Here is a 26,567-nt window from a genome sequence, read left to right as displayed (position 1 = left end):
ATCCTACTAGACCAGAGCAAGGCTGGCCATTTGTAATCTCTGGAGCGCTTTCTGGACCTTCTCTATGACGTTCACATATTTAAACATCTGCTGGAAGTAAAACATTTCACACATTCCATGACACACCTGACCTTCAATATGACTCACTCAATGAAAATGGTTTCAAAGTAGCTTAAGTTCCACACGGCAAATCTACATTTTCTAACTATAAATTTTTTGCCAGATGCCTTAGGTTTACCTTAATTGACTCTGCTGTAGACCAAAATATATGTCATCCTCCTCTGTGATTTATTCAGTGTCAAGGTTGTTTCAGTGAGCACCACTGACAACGCCTGCTTTTTTTAGGTCCATAATAAAAGGAAACATACTAAATTTGATATAGTCATGATTACGTGTTTTAGTTTAATCAAAAGCCACTAGATTTGTAAGTGTCCTCCTCGGCATCAAAGCAGTAAACTGAAACTCTGAAAGTTTAATATTCTGTGTAATTATTTCTGGGGGAAAAAAAGAGCTACATTCATCCTAAATTACAGCAACAAGTTGCTAGAAAGACACTTTAACGGTCGCACTCTGTAACAAAAGAGAAACTCACCATCATCACTCAAGTTAACACACACGTCTTCCAGAAACACCAGCAACGAGTAACACAGACACTTCAATTTAAAGGGAACTTTGCTCGCATACACAACAGATCATTCGCATGGCTGAGTATCCTTTAACTAGAGGCAGGGTGAACTCACTTTTTAACCTAAAAACAATCAAATTAAACTGGATTCTTTTCCCGAGATTTCTTAAAAATTGAAATCTCATACTTCAAAAAAGAAAAAAAAAGAAACATAAATGAACAGGGCTAGAACATGATTCAATACTGTCAAAGAACATACTGTTTTAGAAAAAGAAGATGAAGAAGCCATATTAGGAGATCAATAAAATAAGAATTCCAGAAGCTCCTCTAGGGAGGCAGAGGGCAGTCTGTCTCTAAGATCTGCTTCAGGTTGTACAACATCAGACATACCTGGGCTCAGCTCTCGGACTGTACGGCTCCCCAGTCATGTAAGAGTGGGATTAAGTAATTTACTAACTGCCCAAGCGTCTTCATGTCAAACAGGGGTTTAATTCTCACCTGATTCCCTAGAGCTGCGATGAGGACTAAATGAGACCATGGATGCAAAGATGGTCCACACCTGGTATTCTTTATCAAGTACCAACCGTATGCTTATTTTCAGTTTTGAAACTATAAGCTTATTTCTCCTGAAATGGCAGCAATAACAGAGGTCTCATCAGTCTTATGATTTCTCTGCAAACAAATAGAACCTTACCGGTGATCGAAAGTAAAATGGGGAAAAACAGAAATGGATAAAAGGTTGGGAGGAATGCTGCGGAGTTACAAGAGAGATAACTTGAGATAAACTCAAGTTAGGAGAGGCAATAAAAAAGAAACCTTACAACATATTTTAAGTTTTTGAACTTAACCTCCACTGACTTAATGTAAGAACAACACATACCAGGGAAAACTCCATCATGACTGCTAGCTACCAGGCATCCAGTTTAGGGATATTATATTTCCTGCAACATTTACCTCCTTTTTCCATAACTCATACACAGGATTTGTGAAGAAATTAAAAAAAAAAGTTTTTTTTCAGTACTTTGAAATAGCAATCAAGGTGCCAACAGAAGTCTCTCTGCACTGAAGCTTGCCAGGACTAACAAAGAGGTAAATTCAAGCAACAACTTGGCCGTTAGCCACCGTGTGAAGCAAGAGATAAACCAGTAGGCAAACTTTTCCTGTCCCACACAACTTTTCACATTCTCCTTTAAGTAACAAGTCCCAGGCTGCCCAGTTTCCCTACAAAACTCCAGTCCTATTGGAATGCCTCTCCGGAGAGCTGGGGTTCACCAACTCAGAACACAGTCTTAGTGATCAGTGAAACCTCAGGCAGAAAGGAAAGGCGGGTACAGCACAGGAGAGGTTCAACTGGAGAAAACCAAACAGTGACCATCTCCCAAGAACAGCAGCAACTCTTCTGTCCATCACAAGGCTCTTGGGCACCCAAAGTTTGGTGTTTAATACAATTACTACTGCAGGTAACTGGGACCCTTAAGGCATAACTAATTCCACATCTTCTGATAGGGAGAAAAAAATTAGTGTCTGCAAGCGTGGAAATAGGATAAGAAAGCAAGGATGCCTTTCAAAGATGTCAGGGAGAGTCCTAAAGAGAGAAAGACAACAGCCTTTTTAAAAGGGCCTCCAGTAGACAAGCTGTGACAATGTGGACATCTGGAAAAAAAAATATTAAGTGGATATACATTTATTTTGAAAAAAGAGAAGACTGTTTAAAAAAAAGGTTGAAATGCAATAAACGAGGTAAATAGAATATGATTAATTTGTTGTTAATTTAAATAAGTAGAAGACTTAGATAAAGTCAATATAATTGAGTGTTTGTTTCCTCAACAAGCAGGTCTCCTTGTAAAAGAAAAGATGTAAATTTATATCTATCTGAGTACACCAAGAAATGGGAGGAGGGGGTTCTGTGCAAGCCCTAGAGTTTTCAAACCAAGTAAGAAGTGTAACAAGAACAGGGGAGAAAACGATCAGAACAATAATCCCACAAAGAAATTGGCAAAAAAAATCAACGATCTGAACTATAACGATCACACCCCTAGACTAGATTCCTCATCTCAGAGGAAGAAAACTCTAGGTGGCCTTCTGAAAGGAAGATTCTAATCAGGTGTGTGTAAGACTGCAAACTCTCTACCAGGTCAGGGTAATGACAAGAGGACAATTAAGAATCTTCTTCCAGAGGGAACGTACTAGCGCAGAAAAAGCTAAAATCCATATGAACAAAGTGAGATTAAAAAGCCTTATTAACCTAACAATTCAGTTTAATTGCAAAAAATTACCCAACTAGATCACAAGTAGCCCAGATTTCAATCATTTTGGGAGAGGCAACCAGGTTCGCCAGTCCCACTCAAAACCCTCCCAGTTAATAACCCTGATCGTGTTTGGCCTGAGTCATCTCAGTAGACATTCACCTTTTTTTTCCAGTCTGGTAGGACTTCTAGAACCTCAGGAAGGTCTAAAAATAAGAATGACTGTAATGTTATAAAGGTTCAGAAATGAAGAAACAAAGCCCATGGTACTGACAATCTAGAAGAATTTAAATATAAATATGGTAGTAAGTTTTACAACAGTAGTACTGGTTTGTCTACTGATTGAGGTGTTTGAAGTTCAAAAGAATTGGATGTACTTTTAATTTTAAGCACAATTATGAGAAAAAAGAAGTGTGCAGGCACATGTATTAGGACCTTGCCATCACCTAGCCCCCAAACATACCCAAGTTTAAGGAGATGGTATTTTTATTGGAAGTAAAACTTAGAATCAAGTAATAAAGAAACTAATAATAAAAGATCATGGACTCCTCCCTAGCCCTTCAGATCTCTCACCACTTTGCTGACATCGTACCTGCTCTTACGGTGCCTGCTTCTGATCTAACAGAAGCTTCCAGTCCCTGGACTCTCCCACTCTCTCAGTCTCTTCCCACTCCCTTCCGTCCTTTATGCCCCTGGACCATTAGGTCAAACGCTGCTTTCACTCAAGTCTGCCACTAGCACACACGTTGGTTCCACGCAATACCCTCCCTCTCCGTTACTGCAGGGAATACATTTCTCCTCCCATCAAATGCCTATTTATCTTTCAGACACACTCAAACATCACTCCCTGTAAGAAGCTTTTACAGAACCCCCCTTATCAGAAGGAACTATTTTTACTTCCATGCTATCAGAGCACTGTGTCCACACCTGCTCGAAAGCATGAACAGTAACGCTTATTCCAATTACCGGTCTTGCCCCTGAAAGTAACCTCCTTTCCAAGGGCAGGTTTTGTGTCTTAATCATCCTTGCCTTCCCATCACTTAGTACAAGACGGGCAAACACTCAGCTTTCAGTACAATGCTGGGGAAAGACAGGTAGGAAGGTTAAATGCAACTTTAACATAGAAGAAATCCAGGATCTGGTTCCTTCAGAGAAGTACCATGAGAAAGACTCCTTTTTAAAAAGAAGTTGTTGATCCAGTAACCTCTAGGTAAAATGCCTAAAGATCAACGTACACAAAAGACAGGTAGTGTGGAACTGTTCACCTTCCAGAGTTTGTTACACGTGTGCCCACCTGGTGACAGTTCACAGAGAACACACTTACAATTGTGCGCTTTGATATGTACGTTATACTTTAAAACATTTGCTTAAAAAAAAGAAATTGCTCTGAAGACAACAGACATGGAAACCTGCTGAAACGAAGATGCAACACACAGGCCAACTCCCCATCCTCTTGGCTAGAAAATTATTTCTCATCATCTCAATTGTGGAGAAAGTAAATTGCCCAGCATGTGAGTATTTACTATTTTTTAAATTGGAAAAAATCAACTTTAAAAAATGAACAATGATTGCAATTTGCTCCACGTTACCTTCTAGGGTCCTGTTGAAAAGATATAGAATAGAGCTGCTAATTAGGTTTTGAAAATGAAATACTAAGTCTGACAGGCAACAAAATATACTTTAGCAAAAGAGAGAATCCATTTTTCCTGAATATGTCACTTAAATCTAAATGTTAATCAAATCAATTCTATCCCCCCAGACTTTCATGTTTATAACCTAAATGGCACTACAGTTTTCCACCAAAAAAATTAAGATCTTGATTTCCCACAGTTTGGATGAAAAGTTAAGGCTAAAATTAAACAAACAAGCAAACAAAAGTCCTGTAAATTAGATTTCCATTACTCAAGGCCCTGCACAATGGCTGGCAGAAAATATGTGCTAAAAAAATACTGAGTAAGTGGGATATGCATAAAAACCAAAGTGTCCTTAGAGAGGAGCGTGGTTAGACAAATTATGGTTCATCCACACAATGGAGTATTATGAAGCTGTTTAAAAAAAAAAAAGAATGGAGGGGAGGGTATAGCTCAAGTGGTAGAGGGCATGCTCAGCATACACAAGGTCCTGGATTCAATCCCCAGTATCTTCTCTTTAAAAAAAGAAAAACCTAATTATACCCCCCCCAAAAAAAAAACCCTAAAAAACAAAATAAAAGAAAGAATGAGGAAGATTTCTATGAAGTCACAGGGAGTGATTTCCAGGATACACTGCTAAGTGGAAAAAGCAGCGTATAAAACAGTACCTATCACGGGCTCCCCTTCACATAAGAAAGGAAAGGGTATGAAGAAATGCTTGTGTATTTGCTCAATCTGTGCAACAAGAACTATAGGAAGGAAAAAACTGAAAATAATGAGACTGAATACCTGTAAGTGATGGATGGCAACTTCTGACGATGGAGAAAGGCATGGAAGTGGAGAAGGACTGAGAATATTTCTCTCAGGACACTTTTTTTTTTTTTTTTTTTTACTGGTGAGTCTCAGAGCCAAAGTAATGTTCCATGTATCCAGAACACAAATGACTGTCACTACACAGGATATGGGGGGACCCAAAATAGAATAGTAACAGTAACTAATGGACCCACAAGTGTTATAAATAAACAGAATAACTACCCTGAAGAGGAAGTGACTAAGACAAGGAATAAGTGAAGGAACTTTATAAAACAGCATTTGACTGCGGAGCTGTGAGTGTAAACACAAAGAACAGTGTACAAATGTCACACCCAACCGGTTTCCTCTTCACTGGGGTATGGGTTAGCAATTCTGAAACTACTGTACATATATACTGAGGATGAGCAAATAATTACTATAGTGGGGTACTAACAGCCATCTTTTTTACGGAGACAGGGGTTACAAACAAGGAAACATATGAAGACTAGAATGAACACTATAGGATTGAAGTCAGAGCATCAGTATGAATTCATGGTGGTTTTTTTAAAGGATACAGATGGATACAGAAATAGACACAGATGTACGTACATACACATCTAAGTTCCTTGCACTGTCCCCTGAGAGGGACAAGAAGTGGTGGTACCACAAAGGACCAAGGGCATCAAGACTCCATTCTTCAAAGGAACGAGAGGCTCCTTGAGGAAATGATGACCCCCAGGGCTCAGGGAGAGGAAACACAAGATGAACCTGGAGCATCTTATGGCACCAGGAAATAAAAAAAAAATCACTAAAAAATGGAGACTATATAAAGGTGGTGGTTGCACATTACGAATGTACTAAATGCTACTAAATTGTTCACTTTAATACGGTTAATTTTATATTCTGTGAATTTCACACCTCAACAAATTTGGAAAAAAGAAAAAGACAGGGCATATTAAAGGCTCAGAAGCCAACTGGAAGGAGTCCCCATTGGGCGCCTCTGGGACAATTTAAACAACAAAGCAATTAATGACGGTGAAGGATTATAAGCCATAGAACAAAATGAATACCCATGAGCTCACAGTCTCATACAAAGAAATGAGAAATAAATGAGAGAGAGGAGACATCTCTTCCTTTCAGCAGAGTTCCAGTTAATAAATGCAGAAGAAACGAGGGAAACAGGAAATCATATTTGGCAAACACCACAGTCAGAACTGTTGCAGGCAAAAATCATCAATGCACGTTAAAATCTGCGAGCAAAAGTATAATGAGACACGAGGTATCTGCTTAGTTTTAAAGATGCCTCTATAAATACTTATTAATTACAAAGGAAAAAACAGTAACTTTACAGAGGGGAAGGCCTGGTAGACAACACTTTAACCAAGTGATCAGAGATGATACACCAGTGATAAGGCACACGTAGCAACATCACCGCACCTCTTGATACAGGCGCTCAGAAGAACACAACGTCATTTCTGTGGTATTCTTGCCCAAAATGCATTATGGCAGCCTAATCATGAGGAATCATCAGGCAAACTCAAATTAAGGGGCGTTCTACAAAATAAATGACCAAATAACTTCACAGGTGCTGAGGTCATAAAACATAAAGATTAAAGAAATTTCCCATAATGGAGGAAGCTAGGAAAATGACAACTAAGTGGGCTCCTGGACTAGATCCCAGAACAGAAGGAGGACATTAATGGAAAAACTGGTGAAATTCAAGGAAGGTTTATAGATTAGCTAATAGTCTTGCATCGAAGTTAATTTTCTGGCTTAGAAAATTGTACTCTGTGGTTATGTAAGCTGTTCACCTCAGGGGACATAAGTGAACTCCATGTACTGCTTTGCAAATTTGTTGTATACCTAAAATTATTTCAAATGAAAAAGTTTATAATACACCCTTATTATTCTTTAGTTTGCTGTTTAATTTATTTATTTATTGTGTTTTAGCTGTCTCTCCCCTTCCTCTTCCTCATCAGAGAAGGAATCTTTCTTTGATACGTTCACTAGTATAACCCAAATCTCTAACAGTGCCTGATACATGCAAGCCACTCAACACAATTTTGGTGAGTCAGAGCCATGACAGTATCCTCTAAATTCTAGATTTACTATTAATTTTCTTTATATTCTGTTTGAAAGGAGTATTGCTTATTCCATAAAGAAAAACTAAAAAAACTACAAGCTTTGATTCACTGTTTTTATTTACAATAAGAACTACAGTTTCAAATCATGTTTTATTTAGTGTCTATTTTTATACCAAACAGGAAATGACATCGGATCTTTTCAGGCACCAAGATTCTACCCTGTGTATGGGGTACTGAGAACCCTGGGGCCCCAGCAGCCCTTCCTCCAGCCAGCAAGGCGATGGTTCCAGGCCAGGGGAGGCAGAACCAAGAGAAACAAAGGCTACTGGCCCCCTCCCCTCACCCAGGGCTGGGCTCCCGCAGTGGGGGTACCACCAGAAGCCTGTCATTGTCCCCACCCCCACTCTAGAGCCCTGGCTCAGAAATTTTGCCTGGGGGACAAGCGGCTACAAAACAGGTAGCTCCTAATCTCTTCCCAAGGGAACCAGCTTCGCTTGCAAGAGAGCACGGAAGAGTTTAAACTAAAAGCCCTCTGAAAACCAGTGGAGGTTGTGGTGGAGGGAACTGGGAGAATCATGGATCTAATGCAGAGGCCGCCTAGATTGCAGGAGTTTGTGGCTAGTTTGCAAGAGACAACCAAGAAAAGTGACAACCAAGAAAAGTGACAGCTAGGGCAGCCTTCCTGGGGTCAGAACAAATCTCAAACACTGAACTCAGAAACCATTTCTTTAAGGGAATTAACAATTTGATTAGATGAGTTGGTAGCAGAATTCATGCTCCAGTGCATTGTTATAAACAGGAGGACAATCAGCCAGCAATTAGTGTAGTGGCCACCAGAAGAGTGGAAGAGAACCCAGCTGTAGTAACCAAATCCCAGGATGACTGTGGGCATACCCAAAACTGCGCCCCAGACCCAGGAGCAACAACAGAGACTTAACCTTCAGGAGGTGAGAAGACAGACGTCACTAAAATAATCCAGCCAGTCACTAACCAAACAAACAAGCTCAGGGTGGGGAAAGGGCAGTACCCGGCGTTGCTAAAATATATTACCTAAAATGTCCATTCCATTTCAAAAAAAAAAAAACCTATAAGATGTGCAAAGATGTAGGAAAGTAGGACCCATACACCAGGGAAAAAAGCAGGCAGCAGAAACTGCCTGTGAGCACAACTGGATGTAGGATTTAACAGGTAAATATTTCAAAGCAGCCATTATAAAAAGAAATAAAGAAAAGGTTCACTAAAGATATAAAGGAAGATATGACAATGTTGCATCAAATAAAGAATATTGAGAAACAGAAATTTTAAGAAAGAACCAAATGGAAACTCTGGAATTGAAAAGGACAGTAACAGAAATAAATTTACTGGGGTTGGGGGGTGGGGGTGTGCCTCAACAGGTTTGAACAGGTGAAAGAAAAGAATGAGAAAACTTCTGAAGACAGATCAGTAGAGATTATGTAAGCTGAAGAAAAAGAATGAAAAAAATGAAAAAGCCTAAGAGAAATTTTGGATACCATTAATCACATCATCCTATCTGTAATGGGAATACCAGAAAGAGGGGGGAGAAAGATGAAAAAAAAAATACTCAAAGAAATAATAACAATACTTCTCAAAGCTACTGAAAAGCAATAACCTATGCATCTTGGAAGCAAGACCCACAAACAGACATGTCATAGTAAAAATGATGAAAGTCAAACACAAGAAAATCTTGAAATCATCAAGAGAAAACTGATGCACCACTTATAAGGGGAACCCCAATAAGGTTAATAGCTGACTTCTCAGCAGAAATAATGCAGAGGCCAGAGGCAGTGGGATAACACAGAGTGCTAAAAACAAACAAACAAAAACCCCTGTCAGCCTGGAATTGTACATTCAGGAGAGCTGTTTTACAAAAATGTTGGTAAAATACACACAATCCAAAAACTGATGAAATTTAATGCTAGCAGACCTGTCTTACGAAAAATACTTAAAGAAGTTCATCACGCTGAAAGCAAATGATGCTAGGTAGTGATTCAAATCCACACAAACAGCATCAGTAATTATGTAATTATAATAGACACTATTAATGCAGTTTTTCTCCTTTCAACTCGTTAAAAAGTAATTTTATAAAATAATATGTATAATGTATTGTTGAGTCTATCACACATGGAAATGTAATACATTTGCCAATAACTGCACAAAAAAGTAGGTTGGAATAAAGCTGTAATGTCCTAAGGAAATAACAACATGGTAAAGTAATAATTACAATAATATATTGTTGGGTTTACAATTAAAAGATGTAATATGTATAACAATAATGCCACAAAACTGGGGGAAAGGGAATAGAGCTACAGAGGAGTAACGCTTCTAAACATTACTGGAATTAAGCAAGTATAAATCAGGAGCTGATTCTCATAAGCTGAAATGTTTATGGTAAACACTGTAACAACCACTAAAAATACTCAAAAAATAGTAAAAAAAAAAAAGTCATTAATGAAATTAAAATGCTACATTAACAAATATTCAATCAATGCACAAAAAAGTAAACAGGGAATATAGGTACAAAAGTGACAAGACACAGGAAAAACAAAATGTAAGATGGCAGATGTAAATCAAGTATACCAATAATATTAAGTGCAGATACATAAACAGTCCAATTAAAAGGTAAACACTATTACACTGGATTTAAAAAAAGCATGATCCAACTATATGTTATTTACCAGAGACACACTGTAGATTTAAAGACATGAATAGACTGAAGAAACAGAATGGAATAAAACACACCATACAAGTAGAAACCACAGCAAAGCTGGAGCAGCTATACTAATATCACACAAAATAGATCCTAAAACAAAAAATGCTACTAGAGGTAAAGAGGGAAATTTTAACAATTATAAACATATATGCACCCAATAACAGAACACCAGAACACATAAAGCAAAAATTGACAGAAATGAAAGGAGAAACAGACAACTCTACAATATTAATTGGAGACTCAAATACTCCATCTTGAACAGTAGACAGACTAGACAGAAGGTCAACATGGAAAAAGGAGACCTCAATAGCAATATAAAGCAGCTGGACCTAACAGACATCTACAGGACACTCCATCCAATAATAACCAAATGCCCCTTCTTCTCAAGTGTACTGTATAGGATGGGCCACATGCTGGGTCATAAAACAAATAAAAATAAATTTAAAAGGACAGAAATGATACAAAGTATGTCTTCTAATCACAATGGAATAGAATTAGAAAACAATAATAGGAAAAAAATTGGGGAGAATATTTGACAAAATCTAACACTTTTATGATAAAGACACTCAGCAAACTAGAATAGCAGGGAACTTCCCTAACCTGAAAAAGGGCATGTACTTAAAAATTACTTAAATGTAAAAGACTGTAATTTCATCAAATTTAAAAATGTTTGTGCTTCATAGAACACCATAAGAATATGAAAAGACAACTCACAGAATGGGAGAAAATATTTGCAAATCATATGTCTCATAAGGAATTTGTGTCTAGAATATATAAAGAACTATTCTTTTTTCCTTTTTCTTATATTGAAGTATAGTTCATGAACAATATTACGTTAGTTTCAGATGTACAATGTAGTAATCTGAGAAGCAAATACATTATGAAATGATCACCATGACAAGTCCATGACACTTCATCATACAAAATTATTACAGTATTATTGACTATATTCCTTATGCTGTATGTTACCTTATTTTATAATTTGCAGCTTGTATCATTGCTGAATATGATGTTAGCTGTGAGTATGCCATATATGGCCTTTATTATATTGAGATATGTTCTCTCTGTGCCCACTTTGTTTAAAGTTTTTATCATAAATGGATGTTGAATTTTTTCAAAACCTTTTTCTGTATCTATTGAGACAATCATGATTTTTATCCTTCATTTTTCTAATGTGGTGTATCACGTTGATTGATTTGTGAATATTAAACCATCCTTGCATCCCTGGGATAAATCCCACTTGATCATGGTGTATGACACTTTTAATGTATTATTGAATGTGATTTGCTAATATTTTGTTGAGTGTGCATCTATGTTCATCAGAATATTGCCCTGTAATTTTCTTTTTTTGTGACACCTTTACCCAGTTTTGGTATCAGGGTAATGATGGCCTTGTAGAATGAGTTTGGAAATGTTCCCCCTCTTCAATTTTTTGGAATACTTTGAGAAGGCTAGGTAAGTCTTCTTTAAAAGTTGGACAGAATTCACCTGTGAAGCTATCTGGTCTTGACTTCTGTTCATTGCGAGTTTTTTAAATTACTTATTCAATTTCATTATTGATAATTGGTCTGCTCAGATTTTCTATTTCTTCCTGACTCAGTCTTGGAAGATTGTATGTTTCTAGGAATTTATCCATTATTTTCAAGGTTTTCCAGCTTGTTAGCATGTAAGTTTTCATAGCAATTTCTTAGAATATTTTGTATTTCTGTGGCATCAGTTGTAACTTCTCTTTCATTTTGATTTCATTTATTTGGGCCCCTTCTCTTTTATTCTTGATGGGTCTGGCTAGAGGCTTACCAATTTTATCTTTTCAAAAGACCAGCTATTAGCTTCATTGATCTTTTCTATTGCTTTTTTAGTCTCTATTTCACTTATTTCCACTCTGATATTTATTATTTCCTTCCTTCTACTAACTTTGGGCTTTGTTTGTTCCTCTTTTTCTAGTTCCTTTAGGTGTAAGGTTAGATTGTTTATGTGAGGTTTTTCTTGTTTCCCAACATAGGCCTATATTGCTATACACTCCTTTTTTAGAACTGCCTCTGCTGTGTCCCATAAATCTTGGAATGGTGTGTTTCCATTTTCATTTGTCTCAAGGCATATTTTTTTTCCTCTTTGATTTCTTCAATGACTCATTGATTATGTAGTAGCATGTTGTTTAAACTCCACATATTAGTGTTTTTTTCCAGTTTTTTTCTTGTAGTTGATTTCTAGTCTCACATTACAGTGGTAAGAAAAGGTGCTTAATATGACTTCAATCTTCCTAACTTTATTGAGACTTGTTTTGTGGCCTAGCATGTGGCTTACCCTGGAGAACATTACATGTACACTTAAAAAGAACATGTATTCTGCATTTTAGGGGTTGAAAGCCCTATATATATTAAGTCCATCTGGTTTACTGTGCCATTTAATGCCAATATTATTGATTTTCTGTCAGAATGATCTATCCATTGATATAATCAGTGTGTTAAAAATCCTACTATCAATGTATTACTGTCAATTTCTCCCTTTATATCTGTTAATGTTTGCTTTACATATTTAGGTGTACTATATTTTTGCCTTAGAATATATAAAGAACTCTTACAACTTAATAATTTTTTAAAAACTCATTTTTTAAATAGGCAAAGGATGTGAATAGATACGTTTCTGAAGAAGATACACAAATAGCTAATAAGTACATAAAAAGATGCTCGACATTATTAGAATTACATATCAAAACTATAATGATCTACACTAGGATGAGTAGACTCAAAAAGCCAGATAACAGGTGTCATCAAGAATGTGAAGAAATGGTAACCCTCACACCTTGTCAGAGGAAATGCATACGTTTCCAGCTACTTTGGAAAACAGTCTGGCAGCTCCTCAAATGATTAAACATAGAGTTACCACACGACCCAGCAATTCTACTCGTAGAAAAATATCCAAGAGAAATGGAAATAAATGTCTACATAGAAACATGTACATGAATGTTACACGTCCCTAGGCACAGGGATGTAAGATTGCTTGCGTCGTCTTGCCCAGTTTCTGGGCTGTGCCTGACCAAAATAGGAGGTTTGATAGGAGAACCACACCCCCTCCACCACCACCAGTAAGACATGTAATCACTCTTGTGCCAGATTTAAACCTACTTACAATTTCCCCAACATGCACATTCCACATAATTGGAATTCTGCCTCATTTTAATGTAAGAATCCTGTATATCCTGCAGAAACAGGTACCCTAGCCTGACAACTACTCCAGCTTTCCTGGCTGAGTTCCTGACATCCTCCCCAACGTATGCCAATCCCAAGGACCAACTCATGTATCCTTCCAAGTGGTAAATGAAGACCTAGGACAGATATGATAGGAACTGCACTGGGATTACCAGCTAAACCCTGGGACAGTCTAGGAATTCTTTGTGCCAATCACAACGAGCATCTCATAATTCCAAAGCACAAATACTCTACACCCTTTCAGAACTTCACAGATGCATACACAGCTCCCTCCACCTGACATGCCCACTGTCCCCTACTCTGCCTGGCACTACCTTCGCATTTACCGTTCTCCTCTGTGAAGTGACTTGAGAATTAGCAGCTCCGTCTCTGCTCTTCTGGGCAGTAGACCAATAACTAAAGAGTGTAATCTCTGGAATCAGCCTGACTGAGTTCAAACTTCACTCTCCCACCTAATGTACGACATTGACAAGTTTCTCAAACACTCTGCTTTGGTTTCCTCATCTACAGAAAGTGAGTAATAATATTTCCCAGGGTTGTTAGGAGGATTAAATGAGACAATGTACAGCATGCAATATGCTTACAACAGCACATCCCAGCACTCTGTTTTTGCTTCTACCTCAATCTGTCTGATGGTATCACATCTGTTTACATGCATCCTCCGCTACTGGTCCTTCAGCTTCCCAAAGGTGTGACGTTTCTTATTCCTTTTCATATTCATAGCATGTAATACAGTGCTAGGCACAAGATAGGTACGTGAGACGGACCAATGAATGAATGAAAAATAAAACCTATTAGTCCAGTAACATCAGTGATTATGGAAACTATGCTTTCAATATAAAAAGCAGAGCTCATGGTTTATGAGTAAACAAGAATTAAACATCTGAAATGAGGCCAGCTCTAGAAAACTCAGGCTGTCTGACTGCCAGAATGATCTAGAAAGAATCCAAACGCTCAGCAGTTAGACTGGTTACATAAATGATGCCATTAAAGCACAGGGGATTTTACATAAGCACAACAGGAGACCTCTGCTGATAACCTGAAAAAGTCTGGACAAAACACTAAGTAGAAAAACAGAGCAGCAGAGCCTACACAGAAGGATTACAGAAATGTTCAAAGACTGATCATCAAAGAGAAGAGATGTTTTGTGTGTGTACCTAATACCACATGGGGAAAGAATATTTTTTGAAATTAATTTTGATTCTAAAGACAGCTTAACACACACACACACACAAATAATGCTTATAATGTCTTTACATAACAAAATTAATGGAAAGGAGATTCCAAAACTTTTAATCCCTTAAATAAGACACAGTGAAAAGGGTAAAGTTACTCTGTTGCTGCAACGCTCCTAACAGATAAGTTTCCTGATAAGAAACAAATCCATATACTTTTCTTAAGGTGAATTCCCTTAGTTCCTAAGTAGACCTTTAAGGCCAGTCATCTGGTTTGTTCATGATAGGGGCAAGCAATAGCTTGACTAACTACTCAAAGTTCTTCCTAAATAAGTCATCTCCTTTTGGTACAACTAAAAATGTACTCTAAAATGTATATATTTGTCTGCAAGGAAGGAAGGTCTCTAGCAAGTTTTTCATCCCCGCCCCCCCAGAGTTCCTTTCAAAATTAGAGCCCAACTCAGAGAAAAAAAGAAAAAGAATACTATATTTGTTTAAAGCACAGAGCATGTTTTTCTACCTATATCAGCTTATTTCATGTATTAAACAGATATACATACACTCACAGGTACATGCATATCTATGTATACATATCTGTACACACACCAGAGAAAAATCATGTCTTGAATACATCTTTTCAGTTATCCTCATACACATCAACAAAATAATGCCAGCTACAATACCTTCAAATAACCAGGTGACAATTACCCCACCTTGACTCTAAAAAACTAAAGACACACCTCCATTCTTTGTGCTATCAATATTCCTTAGGTTAATACAAGGAAAAGAGGTTAAGAAAGAAAACCATAAGCAAAACTAAATGACAACCTACGGAATGAGAGAAAATATTTGCAAAAGATGAAACTGGCAAGGGCTTGATTTCCAGAATAGATAAGCAGCTCATATGACTTAATAAGAAAAAAACAAACAACCCAATCCAAAAATGGGCAGAAGATCTAAACAAGCAATTCTCCAAGGAAGACATACGAATGACCAATAGGCACATGAAAAAATGCTCAGTATCACTAATTATCAGAGAAATGCAAATCAAAACTACAGTGAGGTGTCACCTCACACCAGTCGGAATGGCCATCATTCAAAAGTTCACAAATGATAAGTGCTCGAGAGGTGTAGAGAAAAGGGAACCCTCCTACACTCCTGGTGGGAATGCAGTTTGGTGCGGCCATTATGGAAAACAGTATGGAGATTCCTCAAAAGACTAAAAACAAACTTACCATATGACCCAGCAATCCCACTCCTGGGCATACACCCAGAAGGAACCCTACTTCAAAAAGACACCAGCACCATAATGTTCATTGCAGCACTATTTGCAATAACCAAGACACGGAAACAACCTAAATGTCCATCAACAGATGACTGGATAAAGAAGTTGTGGTATATTTATTCCATGGAATACTACTCAGCCATAAAAATGATAGCATAATGCCATTTGCAGCAACATGGATGTCCCTAGAGAATGTCATTCTAAGTGAAGTAAGCCAGAAAGAGAAAGAAAAATACCATATGATATCACTCATATGTGGAATCTTGGGAAAAAAAAGACAAATGAACTTATATATAAAACAGAAACAGATTCACAGACATAGAATACAGACTTGTGGTTGCCAGTGGGGAGAGGGGTGGGAAGGGATAAACTGGGAATTCGAGATTTGCAGATACTGACTGGTATATATAACATAGATAAACAAGTTTATACTGTATAGCACAGGGAAATACATTCAATATCTTGTAGCTCATGGTGAAAAAGGATATGAAAATGAATATATGTATATTAATGTCTGACTGAAGAGTTGTGCTGTACACCAGAAATTGGCACAACATTGTAAATTAACTATAACTCAATAAAAAAAAAAGTGGGGATAGGAATTTGCTGCAAATATTTTCTTTTAAAAAAGCAAAGAAATGCATTATCCCTGAATATAGTTCCAATCACTAAACAGATAACCTTCCTTAAAAACACAGTTCAATAGTCTAAACAAAATCAATTTCAATTAAACATTTTTTTCAAATCAGAATTCCTCCTCACCCACCTCAAATACTTTTGCCTAAAGAGCAACCTTTCAATACACGTGGTTTAAATCATTAGCTACAGAGCATCCAATCATCAGTATAATCAGCATGTAAATTTCATGAAGGCACTGATTGTGTCCTTTTCAGCGTTTTATACAACATCCAGTACAAGGAAGCTGATTAAACATTTATGATGTTTAATAATAAAAAATAAAATGCCAAAACAAAAGTCTTTATTATTCCGCTTGGCTGTCATTTATAATATTAACCATTGATGGGCACGTTTCTTCAAGTGCAATTACAAGAACTCAAAAACAAAACAATCCCCATTCAAATTAGAAATTCTGTCTCCTCTGTCCAAGAATACTGTTTCATTTTTGTGTCAGAAAGAAACTGGCAGGCAGCCAGCAGATAGCATGCAACATGCAGGCTTGTAGGGGCATTTAACTTAAGCTTTTATGCACCATTGACAAAGCAAAAAACCTACTACATTCTATGCATATTTTTCTTGATGTTTTCCTTACCTTTTCCATTTTGCCATGTAGTATACCAGGATAAAGTAAGGAATGAAGTGATAAATGCTAAAGCAGTGGCTACAGTTCCATTTCGGAGCCTCATCTCATTTCACCATCACAATGGTTCATAAGTTTATGATGATAACCAAGACTGTTTCTTTTTATCCTGAAGTCAACTGAATCCAGTCCCCCTGGCTCTGGGCCAAGGAAAACAATCAATAGCAGAGGTTCATTTCAGATGCTCGGCTGAACAAGTCTGGCAGCCTGCACCATCCACAATGACCATTCGGGGTTGTCTGCTCAGTCTTCATAGGTGGCTGTCTCAGGCTCCTTTCTTCCTATTCAGGGGAAAAGGAGAAAGAAAGACTTTCTCAATGCTGCAAAATACCCATTTCTTCATTTATTAATCACTGTTATAAACAGACTTTTGGCTGAGCTAAACTGTGTCCCTCAAGATTATCCCCACATCCAAATGACTCATTTAATATACTAGAACGACATGGTTCTTCTCTTCCAGGGAAAAAGCTTCCAACTATACTCCCTCCTCAGTGGTTTTGCTTTGTCTGTGGAAATGAAAACATGGTTACTTAAGTAAACAGGAAGTGGTGGGGCTCATTCAATAGGAAGCCATAGATTCCAAGCTGAGAACTCTAAACCATTGCACAATGGTTCCTGGGTAATACCATCTCCATTCTCCTCAGTCCTCTGATTGCACAAGAATAGTTACTGGTTTAAGAGTTTTTAAGAAAACTGATAACTGACAACGTACAAAGGTCAAAAGCCCTGGGTTCTGGATTCAGCTCCACCATTCCTTACATGACCTCAGGAACATCACGTAGTTCAGCCTTGTGGCTGCACCCATAAACGGGGAAAACTACCTGCCCTGGCTCCTCCTAACCTCATAAAGAATAAAAAGATTACACTTAGCACTGCTATTTATCATCATCATAAAATAAATGCACTTTTCCCAATGATTAACCTACTCCCAGGGGGTAAACTGGAATCATTCAGGTATTTTGAAAATGCAGCAATCCACACCAGGATACTATCTGACCCAGGACTGATCACTTAGCATTGGTTTAACTCAGGAAATCTGGAGATCACCACCCACCTAGCAAAGCTGCTCAGAAGAAGGAATAAAATCAAGTCTTTCAAAGTACTTAAGCACAACTGCCTACCACATAACAGGTTCTCGATAAATGTTAACTGTATTAGAAAATAAAACCAAACAAACAAACAAACAAAATAACCTGCAGCCAGCCACTGGTTCAGGCTGCTCTGTGCAGAGCCAGTCTCACCCCCTTGGGGCATGTCAGGCTCTCCAAGATGTGCAATGAATCCTCGTGGCCTCAAGGGGACCACAAGATGCATTTGGCAATACACTAAGTGACACTCTAGTGGGGTGAGTTAAAGCAGCTCCAAAAAGGCCTAGGAGGCCCAAGGGACAATTCCCTCTGGAGAAGAGTGTGCCTGATTAAAGCAGCCATTTGTAGGCAATTCAGAAACTACCATCTCAGCTAGTTTGTAAAACTGAATGTGTTTCCACTAGTGAAGAAAATCACTAGGGCACAGTATTAACATACATATCTAATATATATCATATAATAATATTGACAGACACTACAACTCATGGAATGTTTCCTAGGTTCCATTACATGTTCTAAATCCTCACAAAATCCAATGGGGCAGGCATTGTCAACTCTATTTTACACATGAGGAAATGAACCCAGAGACAGAAACCTAATTTGAATCACTCTAAAGTCCAAGCTCTCATCTCCCACTCTTTGCCTCTCAAGCGGGGCCACCTGCACCATGGCCCTGGGAAGAGAAGGGCCAGGGATATTCAATTCTCAGGTTACACTGCGGAAATATTCCCAGGGTGGTAACCTTACCCAACCAACAGTTTAGGTGTGAATTAAAAAAAAAAAATTATACTCTACAACAAACATGTATCTATCATGTAATAAACTACCAAATTCACAGGAAATCTCTCACTTCCTGTACCTTACCTAGGCCCCCCTCTTCCCCGACTCATACCCATGTCTGTTAACCCTCCATGGCCAGTGGTTCCAACTGTAGTATATCCTAGAAGCACTAAATTCTTTCACTTGCTTTCCCTTACTCCCTGAAAACAAGAACTCCAAAGATATTCTCGGGGAGGGTATAGCTCAGTGGTAGAGAGTGTGCTTAGTATGCACAAGGTCCTGGGTTCAATCCCTGGTACCTCCATTTAAAAAAAAAAAAAACATAAATAAAACTATTTACCTCCCCTCCCTTCCCCAGAAAAGATATTCTCACGTTCAACTTATGATTGTTTTCTAAAACCAAAGTTAGATACCTTCTAACATGCCCATATCCGCAGTCTTGGTGAAATCCTATAATTTCAACTCAATTACATAAAGTGCCTAATATCTTATATCAGTAAGGACTCAGTGATTAATCCTGATTATAAGAATAGAAGGGGTAACTCAGTGAATTATGTAACTTGGAATTTTAATCTTATTGTGGCATCATATTAAAATGCATATAGCTTTCTGTTGCTATATCATTAGCCCTACCTTACTTCAAGCAGGAGTCTGTCCTGCTAAAAGATCTAAAAATATACAGGTTATTAGAGAAATTGTTCAACTAATAATTAGGGGGGAGCGGAGAAGCAGAGAATCATTAAAAAAACAATATTTTAAAACATACTTCAAATACAAATAAAGCCCGTAAGATAAAAGATAAAATTCAAGCCCGTAAGATAAAAGATAAAATTCAGCATAAATGAGTAGAGAGACAATAAAAATGAATGAACTCTATAATCAAAGTAGACTATAGCTTGATAACATGTGAAAAACATAAGGAATATTAACTATTGGATCCAGGAAGTCATTACTCTCTGGTTTGAAGAAGACACTTACAATGAATTCTACCAACAAATAAGACCTGAAATTCGGCAAGAGAAATATGAGAGAATTTTAACTCAGTAAGAATGTAGTCATACATTTTTAATTAGGGTTTCCACACTAATGAAGTTTAACTTCACAGCACAAGTGAAGCCTCCAGACAAGAACAAAACCAATGATCCCTAGGCTCTCAAGCCAGGAGAGGTAGTTCACAGGCTGGAGAGCCAAGAGCCCTCTGGACTGAATGACTACCTACAGCAAGAGGAGAAGTGACCCATATTTTTCTCAGTCTCCACCTCTGTGAAAATTTCAATCTAACACCTTAACACTCTCTGAGATGATCACTTAACACATTTGAATCCTTAACAACAAAAAAGGTAGTGGCTAAAGATACTGGTCATCTTCTCCATCCTGACAAAGACGAATGGAATTTTCAACTCTCAATCTCAGACTGAAAAACCTGTTTCATTAGCAGTCCTTTAAGGGCTACAGTTCTACATTTTATTATCAGAGACATAACCTTTGCTTTATTTTAAAGTGGTTCCTGAAACATTCAATACGTTCTGTGGCTGAGAACGCCCTGCTGAACACTTGACATATTGTTTAATTACCACTCCACAGACAGGACAGAGGTGCCCAGACAAGCCAAGGCACGGACATGAAACCCATGATGTAAGCCATACAACTTTATACACCGCGATTACGTTAAAACTCATTTGTTTTACATTTACAAAAGGATTAATATTTTTCTTTAATACAGCTTACATAATTTCCTCGTCCTCCACGTTTTCGTCCTTTGGGCTAAGTAAACCTTTGTTAGGAGAACCTATTAATGAAACTATCGTTTTTAAAGAAACATAAACCACCAGATGCATATTATTCACGTGTAAATTTAGGTTCTAAATTCAAACGAATGACTTTGTCACTATCTTTTATCAAAAGCCCTCCGACAGCAAAAGCACAACAGCAAAACACATGGGAAGCGCTGCAAACACAGATCGCGCCTGCCACCGTTTCCCATTTCGGATTCTAAGCAATCAACGGGCTCCAGAGAAACACACGCTGCGAGAAATAAAAAGCGGGCGCGTGAGTGGTATGACTGCCAGCTCATAAAACACGCCTTCGCGATGTCACCTGGTTCGCTCAGTGGAAGCACCCAGACCCAACCGGAGGGTCGCACTTGCAGCTTCCTCATTAAGGGGGAACCGAGGCCTGGGGATGGGGGTGCGCTTGCACAGCGGACACGCAGGTCTCGACTTGGTAGGAAAATTCGCTACGACGGTGGCCGCCTCTCCGCCCGGCCGGAGCAGCCCTGCTCTTGCACCGCGAACCCCTCGCCTCCGGCCCACCTGTCCCGCGGCCCCCGGAAGCCGCTGACTCCGGAGCCGCCGTGCGCCCTGGGGCAGCGGGTCCCCCGGGCAACTCTCCTTCCCCCTCTGCATCCCCCAAACCCACACTTTCTTCCACTTTGCCCCAAAGTCGACGAGCCCCAACGCGCCAGGAGTGCAGAGAACGCACCAGGCGCCGGGCAGGCCACCGGGAGAGCGCGCGGCACCGAGGGGCTGCGGCGGCGGCGGAGCGGAGCTGACGACTCGCCCAGGGCGGCCCGGCCCGCGCTCCGCCCCTCCCCGAGGCCCAGCCCGCCCGTGCCCGGAGCCAACCCCGCAGCAGCCGGAGGCGAGCGAGCTACCAGCCGGGCCGCGGCTCGGGCAGCTCCGCTACCAGCAGGTGGATCTCCCGCGACCCGGCGCCGCAGAGCCGGGCAGCTGACGCCGCCTCTCCATCCCGCGCCCTCCGCGCAGTCGCCCTGCGACCCCACCTTGAGGCCGCCCGCGCGCCGCCGCCACAGCCGCCGCCGCGAGCCCCTCACCGGCGCCGGCGCTGCCAGTCCTGCCGCGGCCGCCGCCGAGGCTGCTGTGGCCGCCGCCGCCGCCGCCGCCGCTGCTGGGCGCCCCGCCTCCCCGCCGCGGCTCCGCCCCGCCGCTGGAGCGCCGCCGCCCGGCACCCGGCCCCGCCCGCGACCCCGCCGGCCATTGGCCGCCGGTGCAGCGCGCGGTCCACCGGGCGCCCCCGCGCGGCCGAGCCGCCAGCCCGTGGCCAGGCCGGCTGTCACTTAGGGGCGCCGCCTCGCAGCCTGTATCCTTCTCGAGACATCTCCCCGCTTCATTTACTGTCACGGCGGGGTCGGGGGCGGCGTCTGGGTCTCCGGTCCCGGGCTCTGAGCGCTTGGCGTCGCCCGGCCGCCACATCTGGCTTTAATCCTCCCCGGCGTGCGCGCGGAGGCCGCTCAGACTGCCGACAAAAGGCCCCGGGGAGCCCCGGGCCTCCGCCTGGCGCGCGACTCGACCACCCGGGTGCCCCGGCAGCAACGCCTTCCCCCAGCTCCGAGTCCCGTTCCCTGCCGTCCTGGTAGGCTGCATTCCCGGTGACAAATCCCCGGGGCAGCCCCCGCCCTAATCCAACAAGGCCCCGCAGGTCCAGGCATCTCACTGCCTCTGGCCCTCGCGGCATCCCCAGCCACAGGCCTCGTTATCCCCAGTTTACCCTTGAGGACCCCCACCGGGACTCAGACGGAAAGACTCGCGTAACTAGGATTTAAATGCAGGTCGTTTGGGTGCTAAAGCCTCTGATTTTTCCGCTACACCACGGTGCACTGCTCCTTTCTCTTGAGCCCCATCTCCTAATCTATCACCATTTCATAAAGGAGGTTAACTTCGGAACCAGATAGCTAATCATCTATAGAAAGCTTGAGTGGTCCGCCCCAGTTTTTCTTAGAATCCATTTGTACCATGATCTGGGTTAGTAAACTGGCTTGAGAACCAGATTTCCTGTATTCTGTGACAAAGAGACATTTCCTAGTAGCAAGCTGGCAACAATTTCAAGACCAGATGTAAGCAATAAAGGCTGAAAACATTCTCGGATACAACTTTGATACATTGTTTGATACACCGTGCCTAAAATATCTCTTGGGAATGGAAAACCCTAGGCCTTGTCGTGCAATGCTCTAAATAAAAGACAGGCAGTCTCCTTGCAGGTGAAGAGCGCCACCAAGCCACCAGCACCAGATAGGCCAGAAGAGGAGATAGCACAGGCAGCTGCTGCCCCAATTCTACAGAGGAAGAAACGGAGGACCTGAGAGATTAACTGTGCAGATGGAATTAGTCTTTTGAGCAGCTAGTAAGCAATAGAACCAGAATTCATACCCAGGTCTCTGATTCCAGGGCGCTACACCAGGGCCCCGACAGCCCACCACACTACCTCTCTGCTCACGCCTTTAGCAATTGACAAAACCTTGTTGAGTAGGTGAATACTAAGAAGATGGGTTTCCCTCCACTTTTTCCATTTTTGTCTCAGTGAGGGAAGGAAATGAAGGCATTCACAAGCAATCTATAAGCAGAGGCATAGGTCAGAGAGAAAGGAAAGTCTTAAAGAACAAGCTTCAACTGCAGGCTCAATGGGCTTATTCAGGAAGAGGGCAGAACCCCCACCCCATGGGGATACGTGGTGAAACTCACAGCAGAAGACAAAAAAGGAGGAGAAACACAACTTCCTTTCTTTGGGGGCCTTTTGGATAGTTTTTTGCTACTCCATCTGGCAGTAGAAGGGCAGGTTTGGGAAGAAATCTGCTGATACAGTTAAACTTGTCACAAACCCATCACATTTAGCCCCCAGAAAGTCTGAATTTCAGTTCATTTTCCTAAGAAATTGGGTTGGCATGGCATATACACCAAGGTATGGATTAGAATGGATTGATCATTCACCCTCACTTTGCAGAGTACCCGATCCTGGACTTTCCAACTGTGTCTGTGGTACTTGTTTAATAAACAATCAAAGGCATTCCATCTTTGGAATAGAGAATTCGCCATCTCTATTATTCCCTTGTTGTGTCTTTTCTACTATGGTTTCTCTTTTTGCTTTCTCCAGGTCTTTAAGTTCACACAATCAGTGGAAGCAGGGAAAATGCTTAGACTGAAAGTTTTGCCTGTAGCTTCACCATTCTGTTTTCTGTCTCCCACAAAACTGCAATGTCTCTCACAAAACTGCAATGTGGTGGCTCTTCTTTCCACAAATGTTTTCCGAGTGCCTGTGACGGCCAGAGGCAGCTGGTGCCTACCCACGGGATGCTCACAGACTAGTGGGAGAGGTGGATTTAGACCACAAGACAGCTCTGTAAACTCCAGGTAACAGCACAGAAGATAGGATGGGTCCCTCAATCAGATTCTCAGGGCAGGGAAAGCTTCCTGGAGGTGACACCAGACCTAAAAGCAGGGTACACACAGGAAGCTAATCGCTTCCTTTTTATCACTTTGTTGGTAAGTAGTTGTTGGTGGGGCCATGCCTGCAGCAGTCAGCTTCTAAGAAGTCAAACACAGGATCTTTGATTCCCTTCTGCTCCAGTCCCCTCAGTGCATGAATGATCAAATGCACAACATGTGTGAGTCTTGATAAATGCTGATTCTGGTTTCCTGGCTTCTGGCTCCTGGCTCAAGTGGGATCTTCTTTCAGTTGTAAAGTCTTCAAGAGGAGTCACACCAGCAGTTCGTCCTGGCTTTTTTTTTTTTTTTTTTTGTCTCATGTAGAGGCGGTATGAGCCCTCCCATTTTACTGGATAATCAGTGTGCTCTGTCCCTTTGGTCTAGAAGCTATAGCAGAACTAGGACCAGGGTGGCAGTGAAAGTTTATTAACTCTTTGTTAGCCGCAGAGTGCTTCAGACAGTGTCCATTAGCACTTCTGTCAAGACTCTCAATCAGACAGGGCACATGAGTTCCAAGAAATTAATGGGAGAATTCACATGGAACCACCATATTTAATATTCAGGTCTAGGTGGACATTAACGTTCACCCAGATGAATGACGGCACAGAACTAAATTATTTTGCTTTTTCATTTTCACACTTTCTCCCCACACTTGCACTCATCGCTTTGTGAGAGAACCCCTTGAGAGATGACTTTTCTCTTCATACACATTCACATCGTTAGGGTAGATTTACCAATCAGGTTACTCAGACCAAAGCCAGGCTGTGTGGTTGCTGGATTATGGAATTATAAGACTTTACCATATTTAAGCGTTGTGGCCAGTGGGGCATACACACACACACACACACACACATATATATACACACATACATATACACACACATATATATACACACATACATACACATATACATATATATATATGTATATGTATATATATATATACACATACACATATATATAGGACACTGCAAATTTTTTTCCAGGAAAACCCCAAAACAAAGGAGACTCCAACTGGGAGTCTTACTGGGAACAGGCACCCTTTCAAGGATTGTTAGAGCACTCGGCAATGCCACGTGGCAGGAAGCTGAGGAGGCTTGGAGGGACCACTCCTTGCTTGTAGATGACTTAGCTGTAGACACCATTAAAGCTGACTCACTGGTTTTATTCTATTTCATGTACACTCCAAAGGCAGAGAACTGTAGAGCCTTGGGGATTTTTTTTTCTTTTCTTCCTCTGTGAATTTGGTGCTCCTAAAAGATGCTAGATCAACAGCCGTGCATCTGAAATCTATCCATGCATGAAACCAGTTTGAGCAGTTCAACTGCGCAGCTCCGTCAGTACATTTCGAACAGGATAAAAATGTTTACTTGAATAATATGTGCAGGACCATGACTGCCAAATATCAGGCCATTTGGAGTGATGGGTATGGGTAACATAATCTGTCACCTTTCTCATACCCTCTGTGGTTTTTATCCTCTTTAATAGCAACTGAACACAACCCTAGAAGTAGGTGTCTGTAGCAGCCAGGGACCAGGCAGGAAAAAAAAAAAAAAGAGAGAGAGAGAAAGAAAAGAAAAGAAAAAAGAAAGTATTTTAGGTATTTTGGACAGAGGGAATGTAATACAGGAAATTGTTTGCAAAGGTGTCAGAAGGACCGAATGAAGAAAGAAGGGGCAGGAGGAGCAAAGGGGATGCAGAATGGACACCCGAAGATGCAAGGCTGCCGGTGCCCTCTGGGTGGGTGCCTGGAGCTTGCGTCTGCTGACACACTGTTGGAGAACTGTTGCTATTGGTCTGGAGCCCTGAAAAGATGTTGCCTTAGCCTGGGCGGCTGGAGACAGGAGTCACCCCACACCCATGTCTCTTGCAGCTGTTGCCAACGACTTCCAGCAACTACCACAGTGGTGAAGGCAGAAGCAGGAAGCTTCTCTCCTTCCTCTGCCTTCTAATCGCCAACCGTTGTCTCCTATTATAAGATAATAACAGAAAATCAGCTCCAGAAAGCTCATCAGCTGGGGCTAACCCACTCCCAGCTCCAGTATCACAGAGCAGAGGATGGGAGGACAGCAGCACGGGAGGCTAGAGATGATGGGCAAATAACCAACTCAGTGTCAGAATAAAATACCATGTTAGGGATTCTTTAGAGTGAAACCAGAGCTTGTCCTGGAAATGGGAGGGAATGGACCTTGTCACTTTCCACTCCGGTGGGACTGATACAAACTCTTGAAAACAACTTTCACACTGACATCACTCATAAGAGAGACTATCTGCATGTCGCATGGCAGCCATCACAATAGTGTCACTAGGAAAGAGAGCCTTTTCTATCCAACAATGATGCTGTATTGAACCCTTACGTGATCAGCAGTTTAGAAGACATAGAA

At 40.8% G+C, this 26,567-nt stretch overlaps 1 protein-coding gene across 9 annotated transcripts in view; it reads right to left on the bottom strand.

Annotated features, from left to right (window-relative positions):
* The window catches only part of MGAT4A (alpha-1,3-mannosyl-glycoprotein 4-beta-N-acetylglucosaminyltransferase A), an 87,134-nt gene extending 65,243 nt beyond the window's left edge, over positions 1-21,891 (bottom strand). For 6 of the 9 annotated variants that reach the window (XM_074354459.1, XM_074354461.1, XM_074354462.1 and 3 more), the window contains exons 1-2: positions 21,747-21,881; positions 17,049-17,377 (exon numbers count right to left, since the gene is read on the bottom strand). In XM_074354459.1, the coding sequence (XP_074210560.1) occupies positions 17,049-17,142 (94 nt within the window). In that variant the 5' untranslated portion in view covers positions 17,143-17,377; positions 21,747-21,881. Of the gene's footprint in view, positions 1-17,048; positions 17,378-21,061; positions 21,382-21,445; positions 21,692-21,746 lie in introns of those variants that run through there. The other 3 variants (XM_074354456.1, XM_074354457.1, XM_074354458.1) reach the window with 3 other exon arrangements.
* Between the last annotated feature and the right edge of the window lie 4,676 nt (positions 21,892-26,567).

This window comes from Camelus bactrianus, chromosome 28 (assembly GCF_048773025.1).
Source record: "Camelus bactrianus isolate YW-2024 breed Bactrian camel chromosome 28, ASM4877302v1, whole genome shotgun sequence".
In the NCBI taxonomy this organism is placed as follows: Eukaryota; Metazoa; Chordata; class Mammalia; order Artiodactyla; family Camelidae; genus Camelus; species Camelus bactrianus.
This window is presented reverse-complemented; position numbering and strand designations above follow the sequence as displayed.